We start from the raw sequence: 17,125 nt of genomic DNA on the forward strand, positions 1-17,125 counted from the left end.
AATTTAATTAACGCCCATTTATCGTTCTGATCTAATCGTCAAAATTAGGTATTGATTGATAAATTAAAACAAACCGTTAAAATTTATTTAATTTCTATAGCAATTAAGTTGCCAGTCATGAAAGCACTTTAATTCTACTCAAAATGTCTGATCTAACAGGTGATAAAATTCTGTCATCAGTATAGGGTGACAGAATTTATTTTTATTGAACGTGTTTGATTGAAGAAAAGAGAATTAGTTTTATTGACAATTTTCTTATTATTTTTTTCAATATGTTAAACAATGTTTTTCGTTGGCGTTGGTTACCGAAAGGCATTAGCAACATATTAACGTTTCTATTACGTGTATATATATATATATATATTTTTTAAAGACCTCCCACACTCACCATTCCAAAAAAAAAAAAAAGAATTTATTTTATTAATTAAAAACAGGGAATGGTTCATTATCAAGTCAAGTGACTCATTGAGATGTGAAATTTGAACCAAAATAATAATTATTGAATAATTTAAGGCATCAATACATGCAATTAACAAAATTAATGAGGTTTCTCCAAAATAGAATAATTGTCGTGAATTGCTTTCATTCACATTGAGTTCACGCAAGCATTATTTTATACAAAGAAGCGAGATTGCGGTGACAGCGCCGTGGTGCTCTAGTGCACCAGCCACCTCGAATATTATGTGTGAATTTTCCCCTTGCGGTTCACCCGCGCATAAATTTCCAGAGAATTCTCCATCAGAAGCGATTGTCTTCATAAGACTGAAGGCCTGTCAAGAGCTGGACATTAAAGATGAGGTTTTCTCGAGCTACGCCACCAAGTGTGCATCGTGTTGACTCAACGCTGTCACCTGCACACGAGAAATCTTTGACTTCACTCAAGTTTACCACAAAACCAAGAATGCCTGCCCGCACCAAGCCGGGCACACTTTCCACTCTGGCGAAGTAGGGTCGCTGTGTACTCAACTGCACCGCAAACCAACCCTGTCAATCTCAGCTCACTTGGCCTCTGAAGACTTAACACACAACGCCTGCCTCATGGTCTGCTGATAAATAGTCTGAAGACTTAACACACAACGCCTGCCTCATGGTCTGCTGATAAATAGTCTGAAGACTTAACACACAACGCCTGCCTCATGGTCTACTGATAAATAGTCTGAAGACTTAACACACAACGCCTGCCTCATGGTCTACTGATAAATAGTCTCGTAGTTTGCATTTGTTTCACATGCGTGGGCTTAACTTCTGCCATCTCAATGATGTTTTACAAACATAAGCATTATTCAGGTCAGCAGTTATTAAGTGAATTTTTCAATACTGAGGTAATAACTGCTCCTATCTCTGACGACGAGCTTTCTTTTCACCGTAGTGAATCTATCTTATACTAATCAATAGTTTGAACGAAGTCTCCATTTCATAATGAAAAAATTAATAAGTTATTGTAAGCGAACCAGACTCAGGGGTTACCGGAACAGTCATCATGGTTACACTTATACTTGTTACCTGATTGGGATTATTTTTAAGCAGTCAAATCGTCCATTAATCATCCGTGCCCTCTAATGCGAGTAAATCTATTATAAAATTGAAACGAACATAATGATATTTATACATACTCTTGAACGGTTGAGATTTCGTGCATTAGTTCCATGAATTATAATGAGGGAGCATATAACTCTTCATGCAATGCATTAAAGTCACTAAAGCAAAACGTGCGTAGAGTCTCACAGCAAGATATAGTTTCAACATTGCTGCCCCAATAAGCGCCTACCGGTGACTGAATGGCGTTTATTGATTAAAATGTGAAGGCTGAGCGCCGTACGCCGCTGATGATGGCCAAATTTTCAAACAAAAACTTACATTGAGGTTTGAAAAAAAAAGAACAATTATATGTCGCCAATGTAGCAATAAGTTGAAGAGATTTTATCTGATATCAACCCAAAATTAACAGTTATGCAGATCTGTAATGTTGTATGTAGGCTGCAAATTCCCTACTTGTATTCAGACCATAGAGATTAAGTATACCGGCGCTGATGTGGGCCTAGGCTGGTAATAGTAGCCGTGTCAATTCCGGCTTGCTTGTTGGTGCCTCGCTTACAGGGGATTACCTGACCGTCGCCTAGGTGAGCTGTATTTTGCGTTACTGTTGAATACTGTTACTGTGTTATGCGTTACCGTGTTTCGTGTTAATGTTACTGTGCCTTTGTGTGTGTTTACTTATAGGTGGCTTATATTGTAAATAATTAATCTGGCGTCATGTAAAGCCATTGCCAGGGTAGTCATTAGGCGTATTAATTAACAGTGTACTTACTATGATTATTTCTCTTCTAGGATAAAGGGCTTTGTCCCTCAGTTAGCTCGCTCTCTCTCTCCTCCGCGTCTTAGCTCCGTAGTAGGCTATTCGTTAAACTTCTTAGTTAATAAACCTTGAACTTGCATTTGTTATAACTTATAAATCCCGTCCCGCCTTAAGCATTGCTTCGTAGCTAATTGGGCAGCTGTTAACCTATTCAGCATCCGGTAATTGGTGGGTGAGACAACTATGGTCAATACGAACCGTTAAGTGAGGTTACCGGCGATTGGTGGTCAGAGGCTGGTTATAAATATAAATATACTCATGGCTTATACAAGGTCCCAGAAGGATTACTAGAATTTGAAACAAGAACCAACACCAGGGGCCACGGCTATAAACTAAAAAAACAGCAGCTATCTCAATCAATCGTCAGCTATGGAAAGATCGGGTTCCAAAAGCCGGATCCCTTGTGAATCAAGTCACGAAAAGTTCAAGAATCGGCAACAGGCCATGGGCCTATGTCTTCAACGCCGACACTTCTATTCTATTCTATTCTATCACAAGAGCAGTAAACTTATTTTCAGAAATTTTGTTAATTCATTCTTAATTATTGCTCAACCAAATTAATAATCTTGCTAATTCGTAATTCTTCCACCAATTTTAATTCAAGCAAGCAATTTTATCATTATATGGCTTCTCTTTGAGCTGCAAATCTAGTTATAGGGAAACGTTCGGTAGTTTGAATGTTTTCTCGTGATGTCAAAATCTTCGCAGGAAATGATTAATAAAAAATTCCGAAACTTAAGTACTGGGAAAAGTGATGCCGACCTGAAACTCCATATTGTATATCACTGATTTATAGGATATCACTGGTTTATGTTGATGCCGACCTGAAACTCCAGTGATATCCTGAATGATTAATTATATATTAATCCGCGGTCGCGTGAAATACTTTAATTATCGAACGAAATGATAATCGTTAACGAAAATTTGCCTTAAATATCAATCTACGCTAACTTGCTACTAGTTATAATATATGTACGTATAATTTTTTCGCTTGAATTTAAAAAATTTTAACAACTTATTTATTTATTTGCATAGTTCCATTACTCAATGGTTCGTATAACGAACTCTCATGCAGTACTGAATATAAAAAATATACGAAGATTGTTAGAGTTAAAATTAAATTAAAAGAACATGCGTGAAATTTCTTCAATAAAATTGTATTTTTTCAGCTATCCTTAATTTTTTTGAGGTGCTTTTATTTTGGAACTGCGAGTATTTTCGTTGCATGCAGAGCATTAGAGAGACCGCGTTTGTTTAGACAAGGTCAACCTTTGTGTTATTTTATGCCGAGTCAAACATTCTTAATTCTCAGAAATAATTATTTTCGCTCATAATAAAAAGTCGTGTCCAACTTGACTTCCTGACATTAATTGAATTTCTCTTAAATACGGGACAATTGCTGTAGTGAGGACAATTGCTAGCCCAAAGCGGTCAAGCATATTTTTCATGTCTAAGACCCAGAAATAAACCCTTCGTCCGACACAGTTTGCCGTTACTCCCGCCCCTGCGCGAACGCGTCTCCGTCTGTCAACTTTCCACCCCGCGGTTCTCAGGGCGGATTTAAATCGACCGCAGGCCGGAACCCCGGAAGCATTTGATGAAAATAATGGAGTATATGCACGCTCAAATTATAGTTTATTCTATATTCGTGGAAGTTTGTTTGTTCGCGTGTTTGAAGCCAGACGCTAGGAATATATAATGAAAAAAAAACCGCGCAAATGCGATGCATAACGCGTGGAAACATTACTTGGGCCTGAAATGTTTTTTAATCGAGGAATTGTGATAAAATGGAAAATGGGAAGAGGGAGAGGTGTAATAATTTTGAACGTGTTCATTTAATTGAAATTAAAGAAAACAAAAATGTTGTACTTCTGTCAGAATGTCCTTCAACTAACTAAACTCCAGAATGAGAATCAGAATTTGAGAATCCCGTGGCAGAATCACGCAGACGATTTGTAATGGGATTCCAGGATTTCCAATCCTGAGCCACGCTGTGTACAACCTGAATGCAGATTACAAGCAAACGAAGATAGGATTGAGTCAAGATATATAGTTTATTCTTTACCTGAAACTGTTACTGAGTCACACCGGCTGTTTACTACTTAAAATATTCCTGCCGGTGAGACTTCAATGCTACAATTATTACGCTAACAAATTTCGCATTTAAACGGAATTATTAAATTAGTTTTTTATTCAGATTTTATAATTGATTTTATAATTCGCGGCAACGTCATGAAGTGGGAGCTCGGGTGGGGGATGAGGTGCAGATCTACGACGTGTCTTGCTGGATCACTATCACTCGTTTTCCTCGTCGCCAATTAATGATTTCATCACATGATAATATTAATAATTATGTGGTTATAACACGATTAGCTAACAAAACTATTATTATTATCTCGTTTAAAATGTAATTTATACTTACTCCGGAGCTCTGTAGGATGACTGAAATTTTGTTCCTTTCATCGATGAAGAAAACTAAACTACAGACGAACTTATTGTCTTAGCTGTTCATTATTTCTTTTGTAGCAACAAAATGCCTAATCCAGAGAGAAGTAAGATCTGTTAAGACACTCAGACTAAGCAATCGACGTATCCGGAAAGTCGATAGTGTTATAACTTGAGATAATATTTCGTATTAGCGGAACTTCAAAGTGAACAGAATTAGATGGACATATTTCAAGTACTGGTCCAGGTCGGTCATATGACTTATTGAGTACTTTGACTCTTACACTGTATATTATAGTGAAAAGTTTGGAGTTTTTTTGTGAGCAATACCAGCTGCACGCTGCAAACATGTTGAGTTGCTGGCCCGTTACCGAAGTCAGTAATTAGAGATCATTTCGGTGGTGGCCAGCGCTGCGTGGGCTCACTCCCCTGCGTGCACTGCGATGCTCTCATTACGAGGCGCTTTTCATTACCATAACGGGTGTTGCTGTGGTGCACATCACCATAACGGGTGTTGCTGTGGTGCGCATCACCATAACGGGTGTTGCTGTGGTGCACATCACCATAACGGGTGTTGCTATGGTGCACATCACCATAACGGGTGTTGCTGTGGTGCGCATCACCATAACGGGTGTTGCTGTGGTGCGCATCACCATAACGGGTGTTTCTGTGGTGCGCATCACCATAACTGGTGTTGCTGTGGTGCGCATTACCATGACGGGTGTTGCTGTGGTGCGCATTACCATAACGGGTGTTGCTGTGGTGCGCACCAGACTTGGTGGGACGTCCTCTGACCACTTCCTCTGACACAGGGCCTCCCGCCAGCTGTTGCCTCCACTTGAGGGCCACTTGCATGCACCAGAGGCTGACCGCGAGCTCACCTCAAAATTAGGACATATAATAACAAATTTCCGCAATTTTCAGGCTAGAAAGTTTTCTGCATTAATCTTGGGCAGTGAAGTTGACGCTGACAAACACCGATTTTTTAACCACGTTTAATTATCCGAAAACCGCGAAGTTGAGGTGACCTCGACGACCCTGTTTACGTGAGCGCTACGTTGATATCCGTTCTACGTACAACGCAGGGAAATATGATTATTCCTTAACTAAATTGTTATAGGAGTGCGGTAATAAGGACAATATTCGGCACGGAAACACACGAGAATAAAGTCGTTTTTACTTAGGGAAATATTGTGCTGGGAGTGTTTCTCAGGTATCCTTTGAAGATGATATTTAAGTAGTTATAACGATATCAGTATGATGAAGTTTCTGATAATGATATCCTAAGATAAGGAAATAATATCATATTATTGAGGGTACCGCGTCCTGATGACCGCAACGCACGAATAGGATGGCCCCCGAGACCAGCAGGCGCGGGGTGCCATTTATCCTTTAGGATGCGTAGTCCATATTTACGTAATCCTTCTCTTCCCCTTCTAAGGCTTTTTGAATTGAAATAACGTAGACACAACACCTGCGCCATGTGGGCTGATGTTTTCTGGCAGGAATTGTCTTCCATGTGAGTGTTAACTGCCACAACAACACTAAATTCTGAATGCCACTCCTATTCAAATTTATTTCAACAGGATTAAGTTACGTTTCGTTAACCTGCTTTCGGTGACTGAAAATTTGCCTCACGTAGTTCGAATTTGTCCGATTGAAATGAGCAGAACCTGCTGGCCATTCCTGCAAGTTGTTTTCTTGGGGTACCATAATTTGTACAGTACAATATGAAGAACCTTTCTTTTTCTTGGCATACATCTTTGAGTTTGAATCTCACACTTCAGTTTATACCAACTGAAGAATGAAACTTTTTAAACCTTACTTGCATGTGATAGTACAGTCAAAATAAATACTAATGTTTCCTAGTTGTTTGTTATCCAAACACATAATATACTGGGCCAAATTTCAATTCAATTTGCGGCCGTGCCAAATCAATTTGCATCAAAGCAGTAAGTGCGTGTAAGTTTATTACTCAAACACTGCTAGACCCTCGCAGTAAATGTAGCTCTTGTCAAATTCGCATAGGCCAAAGGAATCCAAAAACCTTGATGCATCCGCGCATCAACTGCTTGTAGAATTGAAAAGAAGTGAAAGCTGAGCAATTGTTTCACAACGGGAGTAAAACCTCTGACTTCTTTGTTAAAGAATATTTGTCGATCAAATTTAAACCATCACACCAAACAGACCGGCAGACTCAAAGAACGTTTTCCGACGTGATACCTACCGCCACCCCACCAAACTACGCCCCGGCGCTGTGCTAACAGACCACAGCGCTGGTCCCTTCAGACCACAGCGTCTTCAGACCCCAGCGCTCCTTCAGACCACAGCGCTGCTGTGGTCTGAAGTAAGAAGGTAGGCGTGTATAGTCACATGGCGTACGGGGGAGCGCAGCCGTGCACCACCAATTTTGTGCACTAATAAGCCCTGAATCGAACGTCTGGGATCTCTCCGGATATCCACCAATCAGCCGTGCACCACTCGGCTTTGTCTTCCTCCGGCATTGCATACAACCTGCCGCGCACCACCAGGCCGTAGATCGAATATGACTTCCGGGCATCGTTAAATTACGTAATTTTACGTGCACCGCATCTGAGGTTAAGTTTCAGAAAGCATAGTTCTGTTCCAAAATTTATCGTCCTTCTACGAGTGGCCGTTCGACCGAGGGCTGGTTCGACGCACGGCCTTGATATGATGGTCCAGAAGTGTTGAAGGCTACGTTCCGGAAGGCAGCAATCATGATGGTCCATTACATCCAGGGCAGTGGTGGTCTTCAGCAGGCGCCAGAGTTATCACATGTTATGTTACAGTAGAGGTCATAAGGTAAGTAACGGTAACATCGTTGTGACATTACAGTGCAACATAAGGATGTTGCAGCCAGAGTGCTGCATGGGAAGGAGGTACATCAGCAGCAGTAAGAGGTGCAGCAACAGGAGGTAAAGCAGCAAAAGCAGGAGGTGAAGCAGAAAGAGGCGCAGCAGCAGCAGCAGCAGCAGGAGGTGCAGCAGCAACATGAGGCTGCAGCAGCAGGAGGCCCGGCAGCCATGGGGTGCCAGGCGGGGTGCAGAGCAGCACATCAGCACCCCTGCACCCCTGCCACTCCCCCCTCCCCCTCTACGGAGACTCCTGCGGCCTGCAGAGGTCTCCCGCGTCGGTGCTCTCTGTAGGACGTCTCCGGGCTCAGCGCTGCGCTCACCGGGCGCTCGTCGGGCGCTCACCGGGCGCTCGCGTAACGTCGGGGCAATAAATAATCTTGCGGACTGCTCTCGCCGCCACCGCCAGCCCACATGACTGTCTATAAGTTAGTTCTCTCATATAGTCCCTACAACTTGAAACTCTAATTATTATAGCATTAATTCAGTGAAGCTTTAATTTTCGGTGGAAAGCATGCAGAAAATTTTATAGTGGGCGTGTACAGTGAGTCACTTGTACACACCTCCTGCTGCTGCACCTCCTGCTTCACATCCACCAGACACTGAGACATATTTGCTTCTAAGCTGGGACATTACAGTTCTGCCATCTCCACTTCAACCGTAACTGTCACGTCAATAATTAAACGAATTGACGTACTTATGGCCATGTCAATTCGGGGCAAAGGCAATCCTTCAGCCGGCAAACGTCCGTCGCATATTCTACTGCTTTTTGAATAAATATTTTAAAATATTATTTAAAAATAGCAATATAATATTTTTGGATTTACTCCCAGCGTGTTGACTGCCTGGTGCCGTAAATTTGCCTGCAGTCCATGACGAGCGGCTGGTGCGTCGTGGTTGCCTCCTGCAAGTCAGTCAGTGGCGGCGGTCGGTGGAGGAAGGAGGTGCACGTTCCTCGGTCCTCGTACCCGTGGCACGAGCACTCTGTGGTCCGTGCCTGTCTAAAGTCTCGTTAGTTCTTAGAGTGCCTTTGCCTAATGCACTCGCGTTAGTAAATGACTTACCGTGTATTTGTGGTTTCTGACATCGCTTGCCCGTGGTGTGCGACGATGAAATTATTATGTTGTTCAGTGTGTGTAGAAGTGAACCCTCGGTGACGGCGAGTTCGCAAGGCAGCAGCGAGGGCAACCTGGCTACCGGTGAGTAAAAAACAACCTAACTGCTGCAACAAAGTTGGAGTTTTACATCATGAATTTTCGCATTAATTAGCAGAAAATTTGCATACTAGACAAGTCGGAATTCAAAGCATGACTTAGACCAGAGATGAATTTGCATTTGCTTTTAAAATAAATAAGTTGTAATTTTAGTGTGTCTCATTTATACTCGCGCGGTGAGTACGTTAATGCTGCTCCTTCACGTGGTGAGCACATTTCTTGAATTGCCGAATTTTTCTCTTTGGTATTCAACTAATGAAAATTAACCGCAACTTATCAGTGGCTGTCTCAAGATTATTTTGGCCAATAATTTACCGGTACTATATATCAATTCATTGCTTATAATAATTTGAACCAGTCAAATGTACACAACTTATTGCGCAAAAGAAACTTTCGTTTCTCTTTTCGTTTCAACTATTTCGCAACAGAAACCCAAGATTATTTGTAAGATATCCTGGTAATGGATTAGCTGTATAGCTGCTCACAAAGACGCGCGTGTAAACGTAATAATGTGACTGATAAACCAACTTAAAAGTTAAACTGTTCGTAAAAGTTATTCACCAATTACCGTTTGAAGTTATTCCCAACACAAAAGATCATAAACTGTACTATAATGTTATTGTCGTCTCTATACTTAATATGTAAATCCTAATGCTTAGTATGTAAATCCTACGATTCCAAATATCAGGGTTTATTTCTAAATAGGTTACCGGCCAGCTGTTGATACAGGATATAAACTCTAGAGATGTGGTTCCGACTTCCCAGTTGACAATCCGCGTTTCTGCTGCAATATCAACACAAACACAAGCCACCAAATTACCGCAAACAGCAGCTGGTGCAGTTCTGCATCGGACGAACATCAGACATTGCTGATTCATCACGAGTTTTTGAGGTGGTGAAGGCAATAGAAGCGGTGCTGGTCCATTTGTGGGATTAGTGCCGCGTCTCAGGGCAGTTAGGATGAGACCGCGCCTACTGCCGGAAGATGAGGGCGGTCGTCTTGGCGCCGCCATCCATCCTGGCGTGGCTTGCAGTTGGTCCTTCAAAAAATATTCACGATTCTGCTGATTACAAATGATGCTCGTGCTGACAGTTGATGCTCGTGCTGACAGTTGATGCTGGTGCTGACAGTTGATGCTCGTGCTGACAGTTGATGCTCGTGCTGACAGTTGATGCTGGTGCTGACAGTCAGCGGATGTTTAAAGGGTGTTACTGTCAGCGATACTAACAGATACTAAAGTTGTGCCAGCAATGAACTAATTATCAGAAAAGCTGAATGTCATTTTCTTTGCCGTCAGCCGATGGCAGCAGAACGTTGCGTTTGAGCAGAGCTTCGCTGACAGCTGCTAGTTATGCGTCAGTAGCGATCGGATGAAAGGATATTTGTCAGCAGTGTACTGACATGACCCACACAGCCGAGGCCGGGCCACACATCTCTCGTTTGGTGTATAATTTGCGCTGTGTGCTGCACACAGATGCTCTTCTTCGCGAGGAACAAGCGTCATTTTAGCATGGGATGTCAATGGGGGCCTCGAGTGCCGCTTTTACGGCTATGAATGTTACTTGTGACTGCGAACCGCAGTGCCTCCAGGGAGTCGTAGACGCGGGCATGCGCCGAGTGCCGGGATTTGCATCAAAGTGAGCACTTTCAGCACCCGCTGGAGATGCATTAGGACCTTCAAGCACGAACTCCGATGGGAAATTCCATGAATTCTTGGCATTATGAATAAAATTTAGGCATACATGTTCTGGAGCAGCGATGATGCTGCTCTGTTTTTTCCAATTTTTGCCTTATGAGTGCATTAATCTTTCAAATGTTAAGCAAGAAGCTTAAGCTAGAATATATGCCTATTACTTGATTGAATATATTTGGAGTTCATAGTGAAAATTTAGTTTAAGAAAGGGCTTAAAAATGGGGCGGCACCAGCAGCAGGTCCTGGCACCAGCAGCAGGCCCCGGCACCAGCAGCAGGTCGCGGCACCAGCAGCAGGTCCCGGCACCAGCAGCAGTTCACGGCACCAGCAGCAGGTCCCGGCACCAGCAGCAGGTCGCGGCACCAGCAGCAGGTCCCGGCACCAGCAGCAGGTCCCGGCACCAGCAGCAGGTCCCAGCACCAGCAGCAGGTCCCGGCAGTTGCCCAGGTCCCCAAGGTCCCCTAAAGAGCTTACACTCCTCCGTCCCTCCCCAGGGACGCGGGGCTCAGGGGACATCGCTAAATAACCTCCTGACTCGAGCCCCCCCCCTCCCTCTCTTCTTCCTCTGCTACACACTTCCCCTCACCCTCCGCCTTCCGCCCCTCCACCACCAGCAGTCCTCTAATTAGTTTCAGTTTTATTTTCTTACCGTTGTCGAGTAATTATGTGGGGTTTCTAATTATTAAAATATTTTCCCTTCTGATTAAGTTGCTCTCTCAGAAATTTTTATCGCCTTTACGCCTTATCGCCACACCCGTGTCCCCTCACCCGTGTCCCCTCACCCGTGTCCCCTCACCCGTGTCTCCTCACCCGTGTCCCCTTACCCGTGTCCCCTCACCCGTGTCCCCTCACCCGTGTCCCCTCACCCATGTCCCCTCAACCGTCATTCAGATGTATTTTCAAGCACATAATTCCCCCCCTGGAACGTCCCCCTAAACAAAAAACCGACAGTTCCGAACGCTTGGCACGAACATATTAGGTAGCGATAATGTGTTAATTATTCCGCGCAGTTTGCCCACAGTTTGTAACTTCTTGAACATTTGGCCAGGGAGCTCACCGTCCTGCGATGATGCGTGGAGAACCGCGCAGGGTTTGAGGACAACAGCACCGACCATGCTTGCCCCCTGCTGCTGCTGCTGCTAGTGCTGTTTTGCTGCTAGTTCTCTTTTGCTGCTAGTTCTCTTTTTCTACTAATGCTGTTCTGAGACTGCAGCTAGTGCTGGTGCTGGTGTGTTAATGTTGCTGCTTCTGTTGCTGATGATGCTTTGTTGCTGTTGCTGCTGAATTGTTGTTGCTACTGAGCTGTTGTTGTTGCTGCTACTACTGATGCTTCTGCTGCTGGTGCTGTTGCTGCCGGTGCTGTTGCTGCTGCTGCTGAGTTGTTGTTGTTGCAGCTGAGTTGTTGTTGCTGCAGCTGCTGAGTTGCTGCTGCTGCTGCTGCAGCTAAGTTGTTGCTGCTGTAGACAGAAGCGCAAATGCTGATGAAAGTCCCGACAGCGCCTGCCACGGCACAGCCCACGCACCTCACAATCTTCCATCTGGCGTGACTCCCCAAGCCCATCCTTGCATATCTCAAAGAGTCCTTCCCCATCCCATTCCATCTCTTCCCCATCGCTGCACCAGCTGCCCTACCCTCAGCCTGGGGTCCCATGGGATTCGTAGCGGGGGTCAGCGGCCCAGAGCGGGGGCCTTTTTTCGAGGGAGGCTCTCTAGAGCTGAGGAACAAAGGAGGGGGTGCGGCACAGCTCCTGCCCGCGCTTCCCTTCTCTGAACTCAGGGAAAAATAATGAACTTGGGGCACTTGAGACTCCCTTCAAAACTCCACCGTGTTTGCCTTGCCCAATGTGCCGTGCTGGATATTTGTAGAGGGACTGAAGGCTGTGACCTCGTGCTGGCATGGACATGCTCCATGTTTTCTGATGCCGCAAAATATATAATAATTTTGCAGTCAAAACAATACGTTATGAGTGCACGATTGAAACCTACTCGTGACAGCTTCAACAAGAACACGGATGCCTATAAATGCATCAGAACTTAATTACTCGCGTCCAGTATTGTGTTTAGTTTCGTACCCTCACTTGCGCATTCTAAACTTTACGCCATCATCCATGAAACTTCTGTCAACAGACTTTTTCTGGCAAATGGCCCAACGCTTTACAATATCATCTGTTACCGTTATGGTCTCCATATTCCATCTTTGTCCTGAACTGTACATGTAGTATTGTTGAGGCTCCTGGATCACAACTCGTTCCATCCCTTAATAATAAGAGGTGCAATCTGGAGCCAAATTCATTCGCTAAGCAGAACGTTTATAGACCTACGACCGAACACAACCTTGGATTCCGCTCTCCGTTTTGCCATTTATGTATCGCAAAAGTTTACCCTGTTTCCTCCGTTGATTCGGTGAGCGCTTTTAGTCCGATAACTCTTTCGTTGCAGTCTTGCTGCGCTTGCATTACATTGTCACAAACGAAACGCAATAACCATGTTAACCATTTCTATATCATTGTATTGCAAATTTATTCTTTTATCTTTCACCATCAATAAATACGATACAGAGTCTCTGATCATCTTATTTCGCCGCGGAATTCTAGGGAATCCTTCACAAGTATAAATTACGTAGAAATTCGTAACCTACGATACGCTGTGTTCTCCGTGACCCAACACAACATTATCCGCCATGAATGCAGTCTGAGTAACAAGCATAAATATGGTAGATGGTTAAATACAAAGATGAACATCATGTTAACATCCAAGATGAATCGACCACAACATTCAAATTGGCTGTCCTGCTGCTGTGGACGTGAGGATGTGGCTGTCCTGCTGCTGTGGACGTAGGATGAGGCTGTCCTGCTGCTGTGGACGTGAGGTTGTGGCTGTCCTGCTGCTGTGGACGTCAGGATGTGGCTGTCCTGCTGCTGTGGACGTCAGGATGTGGCTGTCTTGCTGCTGTGGACGTCAGGATGTGGCTGTCTTGCTGCCCTATTTACTGAGTTTTGCAAGTCTCGCAGGAACGTCCATTTGCCCCGGCCTCTTATCAATCATGGCGCTGCGTCTCACATGGCGCTGTGACTCACATGGCGCTGCGTCTCACATGGCGCTGCGTCTCACATGGTGCAGACATAGCATGCCATGAGTAACCATGGTGCTGTCAGGCTCACCATGAAGGTAGAACGTGTGGCAGGCAACCATGGCGGCGCCCCCGCCCTTCAGGGGTGGGAGGAGGAGGTGGTGGGGGAGAGGAGGTGGTGGGAGAGAGGAGGTTGGATGGGGTGGAGGAGAGGAGGTGGGATGGGGTGGGGGAGAGGAGGTTGGATGGGTGGGGGAGGGCGGCCATAATTTCCCCCGAGTGCCGCGGCCTCCCAGGGGAGCCCCGGCCCGGGGATCAATAGCGCCCGCGCGTCCCACTGGTGGGGCTGTGGGGCTGTGGTGCTGCTGTGGTGCTGTGTTGCTGCTGTGGTAGTGTCTCTGTGGGGCTGTGGGGCTGCTGTTGGGCTGTGGAGCTGTGCATGGTGCTGCTGTGGTAGTGCTGCTGTGGTTATGCTGCTGTTGGACTGTGGGGCTGTGGTGCTGCTGTGGGGCTGTGATGCTGCTGTGGGGCTGCTGTGGTGGTGCTGTGGTTATGTTGCTGTTGGACTGTGGTGCTGTTGGTGAGGTTGTTACCAATTGTTTTCAGTTAAAGTTAGTCCACTCAAATTAGTTGCTGTTGCAACATACGTGTATCCCAACGAGCTTATCGAAGTCCCAAATTGTGGCGTGTTTTCTCTCTGTGCTGTGCATGCAAGAATGGTGGAGCCGTCTCACAAAACCTGCTACTAGTCAGAAAAATTGTGGTCTAATTCGGCAAGGTGGCCGGGTGGTTGAGAATCGACGACAGGCCGATAGCAATATGGCCTAATGAACTCTGGTATTATGTTATCATCATCTTGAGTGTTGCTTCTATGTGGGAGTTGAACGAACCCAAATGATCTTAAATGGTGAAAATGTCACCCTTAGTCGAACGCCCGCGTTATTGCTTGTAAAATCGAAAAACACCTATTCATTGTTATTGTGAACGCCGAGCAAGACATTTTTCACACATTTAACAATATCTCATGTCAACTTTACTGGTGGACAAATTACTCTTGGACAAATTACTGGTATTACTTTGGTTTCTCCTATTGTCTGTTTTTCAGGAACAATCACTGTGGCGCTTTTTTGATCGACATGTTTGCGTACGTGGTAGCCGACATGGTAATTCTATGCAATCTCTTAAGGCCCGTTTACACTAGGGGCAACACACGAGAGTCAAGTGCCTCAAAGCGCATGCAGAGGCGCTTTGCAGCCTCTGCATGCGCTTCTTGACCGATTGACGAGCTAGCAATATTGACAGGGGCCATGCCTCATGCAACACAAGCGCGGCGCTTAGTAGATAGCTATTAAAGAATTGATATCACTTCTATGCTTAAATCGCAAATTAACTAAGAATTTAAATTGAATTAAAAACGCGCGGTCTCAAACAACCGAGTACAAAAGTAGTGTAAACGGTTGTGCGCGGTGAGGCACTGCAGCAAACGACTCAAAGCGCATGTCGTTGCCACTAGTGTAAACGGGCCTTTAGAATGGTTGACTGTAATAAAGATGACAGTTAATAGTGCATTGCCGGTGGTTCCAAGTACAAGAAAGTAAAAATGAGAATGGCTACCTTAATGATTAGAAAATTCGCATTTGTTATTATTTTGAGTATTATTGGAAGCTTCTCGATCAGGGTTCAGTCGTAGATAAATCAGACAAGTAATTTGTGCCGTCGCAAATTCGAGTTTGTTTATTAGCAATAATTAGTTTTTAGAGGCATTGGTGCGATAGTACGACTAACTACAAAAAGTAAATGAAAATAATGAAAATAAATGAGTGATTTTGTGGAAATTAAAGATAAAAGCAATTACAATTCAAGTGCACAGCAACCCATACCATAGGGCATAGGATATAGGTAGATTGATCGATACCTTATAATTGCGCTTGCATTCTGTCATATGAATGGCGGTAAGCGTAAAGGTTCAAAAACGATTTGATATAACATCAAGGGCTAAAAAGTGAAATTTATAGCCATATTGGTGGTCAGTTATCAACGAGGTAACTAATAATTTTGCAATGCTGCTGTTGGCGCCATCCTCAGTATTCATGGCTTCATGCTTTTCAGCCTTTTCTGTTTCCCGTCAGTCGAGAGCGAACCGTGGCCGGGAGAAGGTGCGGCATCGTTACGTCGTCGCAACGTGACTCTGGTTGCCCGTGTGTCGGTTTCAATCTGCAGGACTCATAAACCTTACACTATTTTATTTTCAAGTTGACTCTAACCTTTCGATTTTTGGTTATTGTTCTTGCAGATACATGCACCTTATGAGAATATAGATGAATATTTCTGTTGTTCTCTATTGCTAGTTAAGTGCTGTGCTGGTTTTGAACTCGCCACGTGCAACGGCTGAATTTTTGTGAATAAACTTTGAACAACAAGAAGTGCTCAAGCCTCAAGGTAAGTACATAGGCCTAGTTGATTAAGCTGGGGGTATTATTGCAGATTAACTACATCCAAAAAAAGGGTGTTTTTTTTTTAATTATATGTTTTTTGGGGTGTAGATTACGAATCTGAAATCCATTTTATTTTTTAGATAGCATTTTGATCTAAAAGGAACCTGGGCGAACCAACCCAACCTGCGAGTTGGCGTTAGGTTGTGATCTCTCGATGTGGCAATGTAACTCCAGATTTATGGACAAAGAAGACGAAAATGTTACCCGTTGCAGTGCAACGGGTAGCATTTTTGTCTTCTTTACCCGTTGCAGTGCAACGGGTAAGTTTCATTCAAGATGTCGTGCGCTACGTGTGATCGGTATTATTGCAAAAAATCGGTTTTCCGATGCCGACCGCCAAAAATGGATTTCAGATTCGTAATCTACACCCCAAAAAACATATAATTAAAAAAAACACACCCTTTTTTTGGATGTAGTTAATCTGCAATAATACCAAGCTGGGAACATTCTTAATCTTCTTGCAAAGTGTATTATTTGATTTATTTCCTCGTTTCATGCATAGCTTGATGGTTGATGTTGATAAAGTTTTCTGGTAATAATAATATTAGTTGTTTTTCTGGTTTACTTATCAGCTTGGCTGAGCAGTTAACAGGCTGAGCAGACTAATCGACTGCGAAATGCATGAACCGTGATATACCTAGTAACCTAGCTTCTATTTAAATGTAGTTTTCAATTTTATATTCGACTCGTGGCTTTTACCTAGGCCTACCATCTATTTTTTTCCAATGCATAATTATTAATTGATAATGCGTTCCATTGGTTCCGTAGTAATTGTTTATACAGATCTAATTATACTGTCTACACACAGTCACACAGCACATAGTAGGTACACATTCGAGACGGTTACAAGCTACCGACTGCAGCAGGAAATCCTCTCATTCGTGCTATGGGCAGTTCCATGCGCGGGCACCACCGTGTTAAGCTACTGGCTGCAGGGATTACGTTCACAGCCACAGGGTACACTTCCTGACAAAAGTC

At 44.0% G+C, this 17,125-nt stretch overlaps 1 protein-coding gene across 1 annotated transcript in view; it reads left to right on the forward strand.

The window, feature by feature from the left end:
- The first annotated feature begins 8,606 nt into the window (after nucleotides 1-8,606).
- The window catches only part of LOC108668727 (zinc finger protein 521), a 30,655-nt gene continuing 22,136 nt past the window's right edge, over nucleotides 8,607-17,125 (forward strand). The window contains exon 1 of the mRNA XM_018155970.2: nucleotides 8,607-8,873. Coding sequence (XP_018011459.1) covers nucleotides 8,795-8,873 — 79 coding nt within the window. The 5' untranslated portion in view covers nucleotides 8,607-8,794. The remainder of the gene's footprint in view (nucleotides 8,874-17,125) is intronic.

This window comes from Hyalella azteca, unplaced genomic scaffold (genome assembly GCF_000764305.2).
Source record: "Hyalella azteca isolate HAZT.00-mixed unplaced genomic scaffold, Hazt_2.0.2 contig7054, whole genome shotgun sequence".
NCBI lineage: Eukaryota > Metazoa > Arthropoda > Malacostraca > Amphipoda > Hyalellidae > Hyalella > Hyalella azteca.